Genomic DNA, 18,827 nt, shown 5'->3' on the forward strand with positions numbered 1-18,827 from the left:
TTCACAAAACTTTGTAGAGAGAGCAGCTGCGCTATACATGTAAAACTTATGGTGGCTACACAATGATATTTAATTTCTCCTCAGAGTTCTGCTTTGGGTTGACAACATTTGTACATGGCCTAAATAGCATGTGAGAGAAAAGGACATTTATCTGATGCCTTGTGTAAACATTCTGCACATAGTATGTATTATCCAGTCATGTACTGCCAAAGATTTAATGGCACTCAAGTCTTTAGAAGAGAAGGCAGGGATTTCTTTCAATCCCCCCCCCCCTCATATTTTACAGAAATTCTTCAGTCCTCGAAACACTGATAAATTACCTGAGCAAGATCCTCCAGATTCAACTCATATTTTGGAAAGAGGAGGAGATTTGATTTATACCCCGCCCTTCACTCAGAGTTGCAGAGCAACTTACAATCTACTTTCCCTTCCCACAACAGACACTCTGGGCGTTTTCGCACTGACCTTCAAGTGGCGCGACCACCCTCTTCACACCGGAGGATCTGCGCGGATTTCGCACAAGAAGCGCTGGAGCATCGAAAAGAGCTGGCGACTTCCGTCGCAAAAGCCGCTCAAACGTTTTCCTGCTTCTTGGCGGTTTCCGTTTGAGCGGGTTTCACGACGGAAGTCGCCGGCTCTTTTCGATGCTCCAGCGCTTCTTGTGCGAAATCCGCGCAGATCCTCCGGTGTGAAGAGGGTGGTCGCGCCACTTGAAGGTCAGTGCGAAAACGCCCTCTGTGAAGAAGGTGGAGCTGAGGGAGTTCTGGCAGAAACTGCTCTTGAGAGAACAGCTCCGTCAGAACTATGACTGATCCAAGGTCATACTAGCAGCTGCATGTGGTGGAATGGAGAATAAAACCCAGTTCTCTCAGAGTATAGCTCATGCGCTTAACCACTACACCAAACTGGCTCTCTCAAGCCTGATGGCATAACACTGACAAATTTTACTATTAATGAAATGTTTTCCTCATTCACAGAGGGAATTATTATCCTGAGGGAATTATCATCCTACAGGGGTTCTGCTTGAACAGGACCTACCAAATTAATCTTGAATTTTGATCTAGGCACAATTTATTGGTACTGTTTGATGTTGGATAACATTAATTTTCACTGTAATATGTAGTGTAACTGGTACACTTACCATGGTGAGTAAACCCTTGATCCCAATCCCCCACCCTTTAGAAACTGAGGAGAAGGAGAAAAAATGGCCAAGAAAGGGTTTCTAATATCTCTATGGTCTTTACCACAGAGATTAAGGGAAGTTCCACAAGCATCACCTAGAAGTGATGATGCTCTGAGAACTTTGTTGTTCAGAGCATACCAAACCAATAATGGAAAGGACTTTTTTAGATCTATGTCATGCCAAGATCTTTTCAAGTTAAAATACTGGGTTACCTGGCTCAGTATTGTCTACTCAGGCAGCCATGGATCTCCAAGGTCTTAGGCAGGGAGGAGCTTTCCCAAGACCTGCTACCTGAGCTCTCTACTAGAAATGTTAGAGACAGCATCTGGGACATTCTGCACGCAAAGTAGAAGAAGAAGAAGATATTGGATTTATATCCTGCTCTCCGCTCCAATCTCAGAGTCTCAGAGCGGCTCACAATCTCCTTTATCTTCCTCCCCCACAACAGACACCCTGTGAGGTGGGTGGGGCTGAGAGGGCTGTCACCGCAGCTGCCCTTTCAAGGACAACCTCTGCCAGAGCTATGGCTGACCTAAGGCTATTCCAGCAGGTGCAGGTGGAGGAGTGGAGAATTAAACTCGGTTCTCCCAGATAAGAGTCCACACATTTAATCACTACACCAAACTGGTTCTCAAGTAAGTGGTCTGTCACTGAACCACAGCCCCTCACATTCTTAAAAGACATTTATATTAGTATTGTGGTAGTCATGCACATGGGCTAGAAATGTATGTCACCAGTTTACACCATAGCTTCCACCAACACCAGTACAGATTCCACATCCTTCTCTCCACATGGGGGACTTGTGGAGAAGGGGATTTAGCTTTGAGACAGGATCCGCAGACCATTTTTGGTGAAGACCACCAGAAAAGAGTAACCTCAACTTGTAGATGTTTAACTATATAACTGTCAGGGCATTTTTTGTAGCAGAAACTCCTTTGCATATTAGGCCACACCCTTCTGATGTAGCCAGTCCTTCACGAGCTATTACAGTAGGCCCTGCAATAAGAGCCCTGAAAGATATTGGATGATTGGCTACATCGGGGGGGAGGGGGGGGCTAATATGCAAAGGAGTCCCTGCTACAAAAAAAAGCCCTGATTATTGACTGCAAAAAAATAATACTTACCAACAGAAACTTCGAAGCTTATCGGTTTATCTCCAACCTTTCTGTCAATCATTGTTGCTTCAAAAAATGCCCCAAACAGAAGAAAGTCCTCAAATGTTTCCTCATGGATCTGGAAGGGAGTCGGATGGGAAGAACAGAATAGATTTATAGTACATACTACAATCTATGATGACAGATAATTTCTGAAATTATTTTATGAAGAAAGGCGCCATGTTAATTTTAGCCCTCGGTTCTCACATTTCTAAGCAACCTGCAATCTGTCGCTGCTTTGGGATGACAGTTTATTCACATGCACATCAGAGCCTGCAGTAGCTGTGAGAAAAGTATTTTGCCCATAGCCACTTCGGTCAATGTTGGGCTTTATTTGCTACCATAATACAGGTTTCAGCTTTTATTGAGCCAGTGTAAACAATCAGAAAGTAATGTCCACAGTAGCATGCCAAAATGGAAATCCTGTATGTGGCAATCACACATTCCTGGAAGCTAACGAAACACATCATGTATACATCAAGTACGCTTGCCAACCTCCAGGCGAGACCCAGAGATCTCAAAGAATTACAACTGTTCTCACATGAATACACATGGGAGAAACAGTGGGAGGGCTTCTAGTGTCCTGGCCCCACTTATGGACCTCCTGATGGCACCTGTTTTTTTGGCCACTGTGTGACAGAGTGTTGGACTGGATGGGCCATTGGCCTGATCCAGCATGGCTTCTCTTATGTTCTTATGGATCTGTCTTATTTTGAATCAGATCCTTGGTCCATCAAAGTCAGTATTGTCTACTCAGACTGGAAGCAGCTCTCCAGGGTTTCAGGCAGAGGTCATTCACATGACCTACTGCCAGATCCTTTAACTAGAGATGCCAGGGATTGAACCTGGAACCTTCCATGCGCCAAGCAGATGCTCTACCACTTTGCCATGGGCCCTCCAGACAATAAAGAACGGTTCCCCTGGAGAATGGCTGCTTTGTAGGGAGGACTGTGTGACATTATACCCTGCTAAGGACCTGCATGTTTCCAAAACTCAGCTTCCTAGGCTCTACCCCACCAACTCTGCATGAATTTCCCAACCTGGAGCTGACAACTCTAGCAATGAAATATGCAATCATTCCTCGCGATTAGCTATTGCTAAATCTTTGGTTGTTTTCTCCTCCAAAGAATAAGAAATTCAAAACATATCAAGCTGCGTGTGCATGCAAAGTGTCCTCGACTTGCAGCCAACTTAAGGCAACCCCTGCAAGGGGCTTTCTAGGTAAGTGTGAAGCAAAGGTGGTTTGCTGTTACCTTAATCTGCAAAGTCTTCCTTGGAGGTCTCCCTTCTGAATGTTGACCCTGCTTAGCTTCTGAGATCTAACCAGATTGGGCCATACTATGTAGCTTTCCTTCCCATCTCAAGCTTCTCCTCCCCGTTATTTTGAACACATAGCCTTTTGCACATAAGTCTTATCCTGCATCATTTGCCCACCTAGCCTGGCACTGTCTATGTCTGGCAACAGTTCTATGGTTTCCTGAGCAAAGCCTTTATCAGGCCAAAAACTCCATGAAGTCCCAACACAGGATTTTATGTCTAAAAGTAGGCACAGGACGCCCCAGTTCAGATCAGAACTGCAGTGCATGAGAACACTGAACTAGACGGACCAGCAGTCTGACTTGGTATACATGACCTTGTGGGAATAATGTGGCTAAAGAAATGAACAAAAAGTCATTGAGTTGTCTCCAGACCAAATGTTTCTGCATCTCCCATCCCACTGAAGGCCATGACATTCCCTAAACACAAGAGCTTCTTCTGTAAATTCATTCCACATTTGGCATCAAGAATTTTAATATTTACCTCAGGTGGAACATCAAATAGCTCCACTTCCACATCCGTTGAGTTTGTTTTATCTGCAGAGGACGATTTTCCATCTTCTGCTCCTTTGTCTTTATCTTTCCCTGTCCCTTTAGAGCCTTTTGCATCCTTCTCCTTAGAAGACGGCTTTAACTCCTTGATGATCTTTGAAAACTTTGACTCGTGGGCTCCTCCGGAAAGGATCTCTACAGCAAGCTCAATTAGGAGCCGTCCTCTAAAAGAGACGCCTTCTCCGTAACCTTCATTGAGTTCCTGGTGGTCGTCCATCAAGCTGTGGTTTCTGGGAGAGCCATAGAGATTGATCCAAGCAGGCCCAAAGGTAGGCAAGAACCCTGAAAAAACAAACAAGCTGCCTTGTACTGAATCAGTTTAGTATTGCTTACTCAAACTAGGAGTGGCTTTCCAGACTCTCAGGCTAAGGTCTTTCACATCACCTGCTACCTGATCCTCACAACAGGGGATGCCAGCGATTGGATCTTGGACCTTCTGTATTCCTAGTAGAGGCTCCGCCACTAAGCCACAAGAGACAAGAGAAATGAATGTGCCCATCACAGGAAGGATTTGCCTACTCACAAGCCAATTTACATGAAAATAGGCAGAGTGGTTTGCCACTTGGGTGATGGGTTGGCATGCCTACAACCATAGACATTTAGAGTCTAGACAAGCAGGCTTAAACCTTGAAGCTTATAGGACAATGTTGCTTGACATGTGGAGTGAATGTGAAGGCTGCAGGAACCTTTGATACTTCTTTAAAAAATTCTCAATTCCTCTTGATAAGTTTCACAGTCCTTCCAAACTGTTCTCATGCTTGGCTTTGATAGGCTTCCAAGTAGGTGTCCCATCCTCCATGAGAGGCCTAGAGGTCGCTCAGAATTACAACACATCTCCAGACTACTGAGTTAGTTCCCCTGGAGAAAATGGCTGCTTTGGAGGGTGGATTATATGGTAATACCCTGCTGAATTCCCTTTCCTCTCCATGCTCTATCCCTAATCTCCAGGAATTTCCTAACTTGGAGGAACCATCCAAGGGAAGAGGGTTCAGAAACCTCACCCTTACAGTATAAACATTGTTGACAGTTCAGGCTTTGTTAAACCTGAACTTTGTTAAAGCTCTGTACCTTTATCCCCATCCTGTTCATTTGAGATTTTCTTCAGGTCAATGAAGTGAGTGGCTAAGGCCACATCGTTCATGCTCCCTTCATCCCACACCTGGATTTTGACCCTTCGGCACAGTGGCGGGAACATCTCCTTAAAGACAACCTGCTCATGCCACACAGGGTCAGCACAGTTCTTTTGCACTGTCGTCCGTCCCTGAAATGAAAAGATCAGAAGGAATTGGAGACATTTGGCCTCATCTGGTGACCTGGCTCTACTTGCACAAGAGATGCTGTGCATCATTCCCTACTGAAGTGGTCTTCAACCCATGGGGAAATGACTCTCAGGAGAGTAACAGAGTCCCACCTGCTAGGTCACACAAGCTCCAACAGGAACATCCTTTTTTGGTGCTTTTTAGAAAGACCTAATTAGGCCTGTAATGGGAGACCTCCTGATAGCCCTGCACTTTTGTCCGCCAATACCTTGGGTACCCAAGGGAGGAAACGGGGGTGCTGGAACACATACCAGCATAGCACTGGGACACTGATGTCACTTACAGAAAAAACTGGAAGTGACCGAGTGGATGTTCTAGCATTTACAAACTCTATGGTGAAACCATATTTGTTTTATATAGGCTGGAGTGTCACTTCTGGTTTCCACCGGAAATGATGTCAGTGTGCTGGCACGATGCTAGGGTACCAGGCTGCAGTCTCATATTTCTCCTGGGGTTTGCCAGCTGCAGCCTGGTAATCTGAGACCTAATGAAAATACACATGCTTAGAAAGCGAGGTCACCAGGCTTCCTGCCTCTCTATATCCTTGCTGAGAGCAGCAGTAGGTTGGCAAAGAAACATCACTTGTGTTTGCCTTTCATGGCCTTTAGGCCCTGCCTTATTTTAAAAATCCTCTTTATAATCTCATGCATAAATATCTGTATAATGAGGACCTGCCACATTAGTATGAGAAATTGGGCTCTAATCCATGAAAGGCTATGCCAAAATAAAAAGCATCTTTAAAGTGCCACAAGACTTCTGTTTACTGTTCTTGAGGAAATTGATGTAGATTTAATTACCAACCTCATTACAGCTGCCAAAAATTTCTTTGGCAGCACCCTGGAGAAAATCAGATATTCCTCCAGTTTCAAAAAGGTTTCAGAAAGAAGTTCAGAAATACAGACAACTTCTATAATTACTAAATTGGCCTACTGTGATATAAACAGAATTGGACATTGATAAATAAACTTAACTGAAAGCCAGCGCAGCGTCCTTCCGATTTCCCACTATCCGCCCCGGGGCTTCAGCCTGCGTCGTTGTTTTTGCACGGCAAAGAGAAACTGCTAAAAACCAGTTTCTCTTTGCCGCAAAAAAACAGCAACGCAAGCTGAAGCCCCGGGGAGATAGTGGGAAATCGGAAGGACGCAGCGTTGAAAAGAGGAATGTCAGAGCAGCATAGGGTGAGTGGGAAATCGGTCCCAGTCTTTATTTGCAATGCACTGACATGACATATTTCAGGATGAAGCAAAAGCACCACAGTATAGTGCTACAATGTTTTGGTGTGGCTGTCACGACTCGAGCCTCGGGTAGGAGACGGCTGCTGGCGTCCCGGCAGACAGCCAGAACTCTTGCAGCCGGCTGAGGTTTTCAGGGAGCAGTACAGGCGTTATCTTAAACAGTCCAATTAGTCAAAACCATAAATCAGTCCGAGCCAAGGGGTGAGACAGAGAGCGTAAACACAGGAATGCCGAGGGTCGGGTAACCAGAGAGAGCAAAGTCAAATTACCAAAGCAAGTCCACAGAGCAAAGTCACAGTCCAGAGTTCCGAGGTCCAAGGTTCAAGCCGGGTCAGAAATATGTGGGTTCTCACAGGAGTCAAGAGGGTGCAGAGTGTGGTCACGTCCCAGGAGGATCGTTCGTTGCCAGCACAGTTTGCCAAAGGGCCAGGATTGCAGATATACTGTGCTGGCTTGTTAACCCATTAGTATGCCGGGCTTAGATCTCTTCTCCCCCGCATGCGTGCTTCACTCCTTCTGTTTCTAATCTCCTGCCGTCTCCTTTCACGGAGCCTGCTAACAGGTGGCGGAGATTCAGGAGGGGATGGGCTGGGGCCCGGCGTGGCCTGATCAGTTCCAGGTGGCTCCTGCTGCTGGCTTGCCTCCTCAGGACTTACGTCCAGGGCTGTTAAAGGCGCCTGCTCTGAGCTAGCAGGTGCTGGGTCAGGGGCAGGCATGACAGTGTTGTTGCTTCAGAATATTGTTGCATACATATTGAAATTTGATGGATTTTGCAAATAATGTATTCAAGAGTATTTTAAAATATATTTCAAAATTCACAGGTAGCCTGATTGCCATTTGCAAGACCTGGAGGCAATGATAGGATATTTTGGAGCCCATTAAGTCATGGAGTCTCCATAACTTGGAAATGACTTGATGATGCTTAACACACAGAGTATGGGGAAAGACTGACCAAACCTTGGGGAGAGGCTCAGTTATAGAGCATCTGCTTGGCACGCAGAAGGTCCCAGGTTCAATCCCCAGCAACTCTAATTAAAAGGATCGGGTTCTGGGTGATATGAGAGACCTCCACCTGAGACCGTGGAGAGCTGCTGCCAGTCTGAGGAGACAATACTGGCCTTGATGATCCAGTGGTCTGATTCAATATAAGGCAAATTAATATGTTCATGTGTAGACCTGCAAAAATGTATGCCTGTTAGGCAAAATGTGAGACTGGCCGAACCTGGGTTTTTAGACCAGTAAATCTCCTGAGACTTTACTTTCAGTATTAACAATGCAATCTAACCAGAGATGTGTCTGTCCAAGCTAATTTGTTTCAATTGACTTAGAAGGGAGTAACTCGTAAGAACATAAGAGAAGCCATGTTGGATCAGGCCAGTGGCCCATCCAGTCCAACAGTCTGTGTCACACAGTGGCCAAAAAAACCAAGTGCCATCAGGAGGTCCATCAGTGGAGCCAAGACACTAGAAGCCCTCCCATTGTTCCCCCCTCCCCAAACACCAAGAATACAGAGCATCACTGCCCCAGACAGAGAGTTCCAACAATACGCTGTGGCTAATAGCCACTGATGGACCTCTGCTCCAAATGTTTATCCAATCCCCTCTTGAAGCTGTCTATGCTTGCAGCCACCACCACTTCCTGTGGCCGTGAATTCCATGTGTTAATCACCCTTTGGCTGAACTCTGCTTTAGGATTGCACTGAAAACCCATCTTTGCATTAACAATGCATTTTCTCAAGTGCAATTTTTTTCATATGATGAAGTGGACATCGTGATAATGCAGCATGGCCTCTCATTTAAGATCAAGTGAACTCAAATGTAGGGGCAAGCCCATCAAATTCTTAACACAGGGTACTAATCACAGGCTGACTCAGAGTATTTTGCTGGCAATAATTCAAGGATTGGCTTGGATTCAGGCAGGGCTTTTTTTTGTAGCAGGAACTCCTTTGCATATTAGGCTACATCCCCCCTGATGTAGTCAATCCTCTAAGAGCTTACAGTAGGCCCTGGAATAAGAATCCTGTAAGCTCTTGGAGGATTGGCTACATCGGGGGGGGGGGGGGATGTGTAGCCTAATATGCAAAGGAGTTCCTGCTACCAAAAAAAAGCCCTGGACCCAGGTGGTAGTAGTTGTACTGCAGGGCCAGGAGGAGATGGTTTGTCACCTCCCATGTTATTACTAAATGTTCAGCTGGAGGACTATCCTGCATGCTCAGCACCTTGGCATGCACAGATATCTCTAGGTTGAGCCCTCTGAGAGGAAAACTGAGGATGGGTTGTCCTCTTCCAGGACACTCTGTATAACAAACACGTTTTCTGAATAGAAATCCATTTTGAAACACAATTATCTAAGGTAATATACTAAGTGGCACTTTAAAATGTCTGTACTTTTCAGTTAACCAACACAGTAAAGAGCAAACAGCTTCATTAAAATTTAAAATTGCCTTGTGGCCTTGGTTTTTCCATAAGTGTAGCTATTATGTCAGTTATTTAGCTAATGACCGCATTTCCCACAAGATGGAATTGAAAGTTTTCCACACAAATTAATTTGGGGATTTTTTTGTCTTTTTGCCCCTAAAAGTAAACTATAGAAATAAAGTTGTATTCAGCTGTACTTGTTGCATATTTAAAGGGTGCAGTGGAAAGAATTCAGAAGAATGCAAACATAGAACAATAATTTTTAAAAGAACAAACCAAGATAAATAGTAATTGTTAAATATAGATACAAGGAAGGATAGAAGAAAGATGGCAGTCTGTGGTCTCAAGGAAGTTGTTATTGTTGTTAAATTTATATTCAGGAGCAGGCCTTATTTTGGGCAGGAGCTCACAAGAGTGGAGCTCCAGAACCTCTAAATTTTACTGCGCTCTTTCTTAGCCCCCCCCCCCCAAAAAAACCTTGCTTCTAGGTTCATACCCTCTTTCACTGTGAGAATGTTGCTGAACTCTAAGATCTGATGAACTTTCTCATATCTCCCCCCACAAAACATGAGAAAATAACCAAAATATATAAAGCAGACATCATGCCACTATGACCACATAGGAGAAAGTAATTTAAAAATATGATGGGACAGTAAGGTTTTATTATGACAATTGTAATTCAAGAATCACTTTAAGGTAGATGCTGAGCTGATATAATTTAGTACACCTTCTGGTGATGTCAGGGGTGTGTGGCATATGCAAATGAATTGTGCTAATGAGCTCTGGCTCCTCTTTTTCTACAAAAAGACCCCTGTTCAGGAGTGTTTAATGGCAACTGTTCTCTGATGTCATGGAAGAAAAGGTCAGGGATAAAAGTTATACCAGAAGAGACTGGCCCAGAGAGATCTGGCTTCAGATCTCCACTGAGTAGGGCTTCCAAGCCCACGGTCCAGGTGGGAAATTCCCTGCCTGGGAGGTTCCCAACTCGCCGGCCCACACTGGGCCAGCAGGGGGAACCTCCCCCTACATCGCTGGCATGATGACATCACCTGGATGTGACATCATCAAAATGGCGGCACCCATGCGGGGCTGCTCTAGGCATTTCTGGGAATACTCTATGGTTTTCCCAGACGCTCTAGCCATTTGGGAGGGAAAACTTTATGGTACAATAGATATGGGAAGCTGGGAACTTGGCAACCCTACTACTGAGCTATGCGAATCTAACTGATCACCTCTGCTTCTTACTTGCCTTAAAAGCCCCTTGGTGGGGTTGCCATAAATCAGTTGTTACTTGATAGCACTTACATATGTATGTACAACAGGTGGGCACAACACAGTTTTCATTTTCACCAAAAGAGAACTTATTACCAACTGATATTGAAGCCCAGAGTCTGCTTAGAATTCAAGATGGTGGTCCGAATCTTGGTGGATGATGGGGATAGGACAAAGAATGAGCGCTGCAGGAGATCAGCTGAAAGGACAGGCCTACATTTCAGACAATCCTTACCATCAGACCCGCAAATGTGACCACCACAAACGGATCCACAAGGTCTTTGCTGTCTCCCATGAACGCTTTGGTGACGTTAGCCATGATGCTAGAGTTCATCTTGGGGAGCCCTTCAGCTTTGTAGATTCGCACATAAAATCGGGCCCAAGGCCTTTCTGATGGAAATCCTTTGGGGATTAAGAGGTTCCTAGAAACAAAAGCAACATTCTATAAAGAAAAATCAGGACAAATTCAGAACTTCGTTGCTATTGACAAAGAATGTGTGCCCAGGCTATGTGGAGAATGGGAGCAAGTGCGATATTATTTATTTATCATTTACACCTGCCTTTCTCCCCAATAGGGACACAAAGCAGCTCACATCATCCTCCTCTCCTCCATTTTACCCTCACAACAACCCTGTGAGGTAGTTTAGGCTGACAGTATGTGATTGTCCCAATGTCTCCCAGAAAGCATCTATGGCAGAAGTGGGGATTTGAACCTGAGCATCCTAGTCTCACACTCAAACTATTAACACCCTGAGCCCATCAGAGGAGGGCGGGATATAAATCTGATTAAATAAATGCAATGCTGACTCTATTATCCACCCCACAACACACAGACATTCCTATGTTCCTAGTTATTAAAACTGCTCATTTCTTGTATACCAGTGCTGTGCTCTGGAGATCTTTCCAGGTGGCTATAAGAACATAAGAGAAGCCAAGTTGGATCAGGCCAATGGCCCATCCGGTCCAACACCCTGTGTCACACAGTGGCCCAAAAATATCCCAGGTGCCCTCAGGAGGTTCATCAGTGGGGCCAGGGCACTAGAAGCCTTCCTACTGCTCCCCCCCTGCAAGCACCAAGAATACAAAGCATCACTGCCCCAGACAGAGAGTTCCAACAATACACTGTGGCTAATAGCCACTGATGGACCTCTGCTCCATATACTTATCCAATCCTCTCTTGAAGTTGGCTATAAGAGCTGTAAGAGGTGGTCTGATACGCCTATTCAGAATGGTGTCTCCATGGCCTAAGTAAATGAAGCTGATCTCAGGCAAAACCAGAAGCTCCTAGTTGTGATTAACTCCAGCAGCCACAAACAGAAAGCATAGAACAATGAAACTGGCAGCCACGCAAATTTGTCCCAAATATTTGGTCTACTATAATTTTTTTGATAACAAGGCCCAGGACATCTGGCTTTTCTGTGAAGCTGGACTTGCTTGTTTGACTGACAGTGCAGTCCCTGTGCAGACTGAGATTAGAGTACATCTGCACAGGATTGTGCTTTGACTCTTTGAACATTCTGCCATATACAAAAGCTGACTGCCCCGTTAAAACCAACATGTGAAGGAGACGCAGAGGCTAGAACCCTCTCCAAGTTACGCTACATTTTAACTGCAGGGAATTTCATACACGCGGGAAGATTCAGACCTTTGAGCGCTAGTCTGGAATGATGTTGCCCAGAAAAACAAAGCTCATATGAAGACACTTATCTTGCAATTTGGCTCCACTATTTCACTATAATATTATAGAAAGGAATATAAGTTGGGTTGTTCAAGACATCTCTGCACTTTGAACTTGTTTTTACACCAATTTAACTTGTTGAGTCGGTGGCAGTAGGCCACCGACTTAACAATTCCTGCATATTGCAGTAGATCCCACCACCATTCAGCTGGGTGGTAGAAGGAAACTGGTTGATGAAATGGGACCGCATAATTGTCATTCCCAACATGATAATGCAACTTCTGGCATAACCTAGAAGTGACATTGGGCGCATTCACACAATGATAAAAGAATGCAGTTTCAATCTACTTTGGGGACCATTTTCAAGCGAATCTTGCCATCTCACAAAGTAAAATACAGTTGCAAAGTGCATTCAAAGTGGATTGAAAGAACATTATTTAGTGTGTGTGAAAGTGCCCTTTGTCAGGTCCAGGGTGACATTCTTCTAGCACTTGCACAAAATGCTAATATAAATGATGACATCATTTCTTGGTCGCTCAAGAAGTTGTGTCCTCACATCAGGAGTGATGAGCACATTTCCCCATCTGTAAGTTCCCATTTCTGGCAACCCTATGTGGCATGGCAACCTTTCAGCTCCTCTCTTATACTCAGGGCTTTTTTTTGTAGCAGGAACTCCTTTGCATATTAGGCCACATACCCCTGATGTAGCCAATCCTTCTGGAGCTTACAGGAGGCCCTGTAAGAAGAGCACTGTAAGCTCCTGAAGGATTGGCTATATCAGGGGCGGGCGTGAGGCCTAATATGCAAAGGAATTCCTACTACAAAAAAAAGCCCTGCTTATACTATTCTTGAGGGTGCCATTTCCTCTAGAGAAGCACTGTAGAGCATTTTTTTTAAAACTTCAGTGGCAGGGAAGAGGTAAAGAAACCCTGCTTTAGCACAAATTATTTCCATCAGTGGAGCATTTGCACAGGGGCCAACCCAAAGCTCCCTTATAACATCCTAGCTCCGTTATAGCATCCTAGTTTGCCATGGATGCTGACATTTTCTTCTTAGAGGTCCCTGATTCCTCTCAGAGCACAACAGTTCCCAAAGTACCTTGGGGAAATATAGCTGCTGTTAAACCACTTTAAGTGTGCCATGGAGGCAGGTCCACAGCACCAGTGTGAATTTGTTGTCTTTGTCAAGAAAAAGATAGGATATCACTCTAGCAATATCAGCCCAACCCATGCCGCATGCCCTCGCTTTGCAGAGGTAGCTGCCGATAGAATCAGCATGCTAGCCGGACAGAAACTAATAAAGTCATGACAGTACTTCTCAATCTGCTCTTCCGCATCACTTGCTTTCTGTGTGGCTTGTATTGTGTCTCCTTTTCCTGCCACACTGATATCACACTTCAGATATCCTTTAGCTCCTGTCCGAATATCGGCAGGGTCTGTGAGAAGGGCCCACTTGTCACAAAACTGATGACCTGGAAAAATATACAAAGACAAACAGTACACAGGAGGGTTTTCTGAAATTGCAGCTCAAGGGAAGTGCACATCCACGGTCAGCAAGTTATCAGCAAGTAGCTGTCATGAGAACAAAATTGGGAACATTCTAGAAGGTAAACGATGCCCTTTTCCTTCTTCGACCAAGCTAGCGATACGACAAATCACCGTAAGATTCACAACTTCCTTTATCTAAGTTAAATGCCAGAAGGTTTCAATGCTAGATGCTTTATATTGGTGGTTAATAAGCTTGGATTGGCCAGAATTTCTTGCTATTTCCCTTCCTTTTCTTTTGTTTTAGAGATTGAGGATATTTTGATCTGGCTCTGTAATATGACATATACATTTGGAGTTTGTTATTAAATGCTTTGCCAAACAGTAGGATTTTATAAAAATACTCAAAGGTCATAAAATGTTTGTAGAATCTAAAGGTAATGCTTATGTAATAATTCTGAATACTTGCAGGTATAATGAACTATAGACTTTCTTTTTTTAAAAAGTAGAAATAGTTGCATTCTATTTTTCTCCCTCTTTGTATTTGTATCCTTACTATTTCCCCACACACACACACCCATTTTCCCTGTATGAAACTTAATAAAAGAAATTTCCAAAAGGAATAAGACTTTTCCATCACCAACAAAGCGCCATATGTGAAAATAAAACCAATAAAGAGGAAAAAAGAAATTAAGAATTCACAACTTCAAATGTTACAGTAGTATCAGTGGGAAAGGTTTATCGTTTGAGTACACTGGGGACATTTCGGGAACATATATTTTATTCTGGGATGGAAATAAGATGTGACAATGATACACACATGGCTTCCATTTTACACATTTACACATGTGTAAATTTAATTCTCCCCCACAACATCAAAGCAGGATGAGGAAAACAGACAATGTCAAAATGTCAGTTCATCTACTAAATATTACGCAGGAGGTAAAAACTAAGACACATGGCTGCCCTTTTCAGCAGCAGGCGAGTATATTGCGATGTCTATAGTTCCAGTTCAATTGGATTTTTGAAATGACACATTTTTACGAGCAGCTGATTTTTCTGGAAGTTGGATGATTGGCTTTTCTGCCTTCAGAATAGAGGGCTGGACTGTTGATTTTACAAAGCTACCAGACATGGTGGAAGAGAAATCTATTCGCATGACTCACTGACCAGGAATAATTCTGCAAATGAGCCTTCACTAAAAAAGAAAACTCAGAATCAGAACTCTTTGACATTTCTCACACTGCAACGATCATGATCTGGAATGAATCCTTGGTTGGTTCTATGATCTTGCAATCTGCTCACATCTACCACCCAGGATTTTAAAAACGACAGGCCATGTGCTCAGAGAACCTGTGAATAAGCCCTGAGAACAGCTGATGCAAAATAATAATAATAATAATAATAATAACAACAACAACAACAACAACAAAGTTGTTCAACAAGACAGGGTTAAGTAGAAAACATATCTCTTACCTGGTTGAAGGTAAACTGTCCCCAAATCTACTTTAAAGGAGCCAATCAGCATACTCCCTATCAACTTGTTATGCATAACCTGTTGAAGAAACATGCAAGGATTACATGTCCAGTACATAAAGCTTATTTCTCACACAGATCAATTACAGTTTATATGGATAACGATAAGAACCAGGCATTTTCAATAAAAGAGAGTGAAAATTATATACATTCAAACCAGTTCCTGGACCCTGTCATAATCCAGCTGTAGAATAACTGAACAATGAGAAGGGGGAGGTTTGTATACTCCAGTTTTCTCTCAAAGTGGCTTATAATCGCCATCCTTTTTTCTCCTCAGAACATGCACCTTGTGGGGGAAATGGGGCTGAGAGAGTCCTGAGAGAACTGTGACTGGACAAAGGTAATCCAGAAGGCCTCATGCGGAGGAGTAGGGAATCAAACACAGTTCTCAAGATTACAGTGTGTCACTCTTAACTACTACAGCATGCTGACTCTCACACTTAGGGTGTGATTTACGTGCTGGGGAAGTGTGGCATGTTTACCAAAAAATTAACTGCAGAAAACACATATATGAACATATGAAGCTGCCTTATACTGAATCAGACCCTTGGTCCATCAAAGTCAGTATTGTCTACTCAGACTGGCAGCGGCTCTCCAGGGTCTCAAGCTGAGGTTTTTCACACCTATTTACCTGGACCCTTTTTTGGAGATGCCAGGGATTGAACCTGGGACCTTCTGCTTACCAAGCAGATGCTCTACCACTGAGCCACCGTCCCTACCACAATGGCTAGATAACAATGTATGTGTGTGTGTGGGGGGGGGAGATACTTGAATTCTATCCCTGATCAACTAAGCAATGGCTATGTAGTGGCTGCACTAAAATAAACTGGGCTAGATCCCATGGCTCCACTCTGCCAAAAGTTGTGCTTCTTGCATCAGGGGAAAGCGTCTTGCATTGTTAGCAGAGCAACTATCAAACCACTATCTGGAAAGACCTGGTGAGGACATTTTGGGTAAAAGCTACCTCACACAGATGTGTTTGCACCTCTCTTGCCCTAGGTTCTGTTGGAAGTACCTGGTGCAATGTCTCTGTGCCTCAGACCTCCAGAAGCAAGTAACCGCAGAGCAGGCAGGCAGTTTACTCTCGATTGCCACAGTTCAGATCGAACACTCCAAGGGAAAAGCAGCTTCCTTCCTGCTCTCTCTTTTCCTCCTTCCACCAACACAAGCTGGGGCCTCAGGATGCTCCTGTCTGCATCCACCCCCATCTGGTGGATAGCATAGGATCTTTCTCTGTCTCTTACCCTACACTATCAGACGTGCTTTTCTAGAATAAAGTAGATATTATTTTGTTTCAACTTGAAATGGCGGCTCTGTGTTAACTTTATAACGTTGCAGCCACATGGTCTATTCAGATTCAATACAAGCACCTCTGTGTTAAAGCCTTATGTGCTCTGCCGACTAAAGAAGGATCTGGACCACCAGAACCAGTACCCTTCCCAGCAGGTTCACCATACATGAGTGTTGTGTCTTGCAATGAGCATCTTCAGTGCAGAATATAAGTGATTCCAGATGTACATCCGCACCAGTGTAGCATCCCTTCCATCAGGCATCTATGGTCATGCAGGTGGAATATGCTTCCAAATGAAGCTCAATTCATGCTACTCTTCCCCTTGGGGAAAGATCTTGAATGCATGAAACTGCCTTCTACAGATCACTAGCCTACCAGGGAGAGACTGGACCATTCTGACTGGCAGCAGCTCTCCAGTGTCCCGGGCAAGGGTCTTTCACATCACCTACTACCTGATCCTTTTAACTGGAGATGCTGCCAGTGATTGAACCTGGGACCTTCTACATGCAAAGCAGATGCTCTTCCTCTAGGCCACGGCTCCTCCCTAAACTGCACTGCACACTTCAATATGGAAGGTCTTCCATTCACTGTTGTTTCTACCTTGGCCTTTTGCTTACTACAGTGGAATGGTCCATGGACCATACTTGTGGTTATTAGAACGCAATTAGCTATTCAAATAACTATGCTCCAAATACTGAACTGAACACTATAGTTTCCTCCCCCATTCAAAGGCTCATCTGCCTGTTTGGTGTAGTGGTTAAGTGAGAGCCAGCTTGGTGTAGTGATTAAATGCATGGACTCTTATCTGGGAGAACCGGGTTTGATTCCCCACTCCTCCACGTTCAACTACTGATGTGACCTTGGGTCAGCCACCAGTTCTCTCAAGGCTGTTCTGCTCAAGAGCAGTTCTGGGAGAGCTCTCTCAGCTCCACCTCCCTCACAAGGGTGTCTGTTGTGGGGAAGGGAAGAAAAAGGAGTTTTGTAAGGCACTCTGAGATTCCTTTGGCTAGCAAAGGGCAGGACATGAATCCAATCTCCTCCTCCTTCTCTTCCTCCTCCTCCTCCTCCTCCTTCTGTTTGAAACCAATATGAAATTCAGCCTGCTTCACCTCTCTGTGTCTTTTCCTGTGAAAATCATCTAATTCTTCATGTCCTAATAGCTGGACACATTACTGGACTATGACCTTGTAGGTCTTCGTTTATTCTATACCTACAAACAAAGTAATAGAATTAAAGATTCCTGCCTGGGATAATATAGTTTCTCCTTGTTGAGTAAATATATATATATATATATATATTTTCATTCTCTTTGCTTTATTTTGTTGACGTATTTTGTTTTAAAAGCAATGGAGTAAGGCAGCGAAAATAAATCTGATTACCAGAAGAGTGACTATTATCCCTGCAGTAGGTTAACATTTCTTTGAAAAGCTCCACTTCCTTCCAACTTCGCACTGCAATCAAAGGATAGACCCTCCATCAAGGCAAATCCCAGGGCCTCGGTAGCTTCTCAAGGACTCACCATTTAAATTCACAGTTGCTAAAAATCTGTCCTAATTTCTTGGGCTTTGCATTAACTGCCTGATCTTAAATTCTGGTATAATGATGAACTATAAAGCACAAAACCACAAATGAGGGAAATCTATCCGGTAATGGGCTGCTATAATAATCATCGCTTTTTTACCTCTACTAATGACTAAAGTGGCAGCCCCTACGCCAATCACACAAGCATCATAAGCAGGTCATCCACAGGCAGGGTAGGAGTCTGCTTATACAAGGGGGGCTCCTCAGGTATCCAGGAAAATAAGACTTAGTGAATTAGCTAAAAGAAAAAGACACAAAATCTACCCAAAAATGACTTGAAGAGGATTAAGCATCCATCAGCAGGCAATAGAATGGTCTGCTTTGACTGGAAGCAGCTCTCCTGTGTTCCAGGCAGGGGTCTTTCACATCACCTACTACCTGATCCTTTTAACTGGAGAAGAAGAAGAAGACTGCAGATTTATACCCCGCCCTTCTCCCTGAATCAGAGACTCAGAGCGGCTTACAATCTCCTATATCTTCTCCCCCCACAACAGACACCCTGTGAGGTGGGTGGGGCTGAGAGGACTCTCACAGCTGCTGCCCTTTCAAGGACAACCTCTGCCAGAGCTATGGCTAACCCAAGGCCATTCCAGCAGGTGCAAGTGGAAGAGTGGGGAATCAAACCCAATTTTCCCAGATAAGAGTCCACACACTTAACCACTACACCAAACTGGCTCTCTGGAGATGCTACCGGGGATTGAACCTTCTGCATGCAAAGCAGATGCTCCTCCTCTAAGCCATAGCTCCTCCCTAAACTGCATTGCACACTCCAGTGTGGAAGCAGCAAGTCAAGAGCCTAGCTGCATGTT

General features: G+C 44.2%; 1 protein-coding gene across 1 annotated transcript in view; it reads right to left on the reverse strand.

The window, feature by feature from the left end:
* Positions 1–18,827, reverse strand: part of FER1L6 (fer-1 like family member 6) — a 152,581-nt gene that overhangs the window by 81,063 nt on the left and 52,691 nt on the right. Inside the window, exons 7-12 of the mRNA XM_060243113.1 lie at positions 15,087–15,165; positions 13,441–13,597; positions 10,684–10,870; positions 5,274–5,466; positions 4,138–4,487; positions 2,308–2,416 (exon numbers count right to left, since the gene is read on the reverse strand). Coding sequence (XP_060099096.1) covers positions 2,308–2,416; positions 4,138–4,487; positions 5,274–5,466; positions 10,684–10,870; positions 13,441–13,597; positions 15,087–15,165 — 1,075 coding nt within the window. The remainder of the gene's footprint in view (positions 1–2,307; positions 2,417–4,137; positions 4,488–5,273; positions 5,467–10,683; positions 10,871–13,440; positions 13,598–15,086; positions 15,166–18,827) is intronic.

The sequence above is a fragment of the Heteronotia binoei genome, chromosome 7, assembly GCF_032191835.1.
Source record: "Heteronotia binoei isolate CCM8104 ecotype False Entrance Well chromosome 7, APGP_CSIRO_Hbin_v1, whole genome shotgun sequence".
Classification (NCBI taxonomy): Eukaryota; Metazoa; Chordata; class Lepidosauria; order Squamata; family Gekkonidae; genus Heteronotia; species Heteronotia binoei.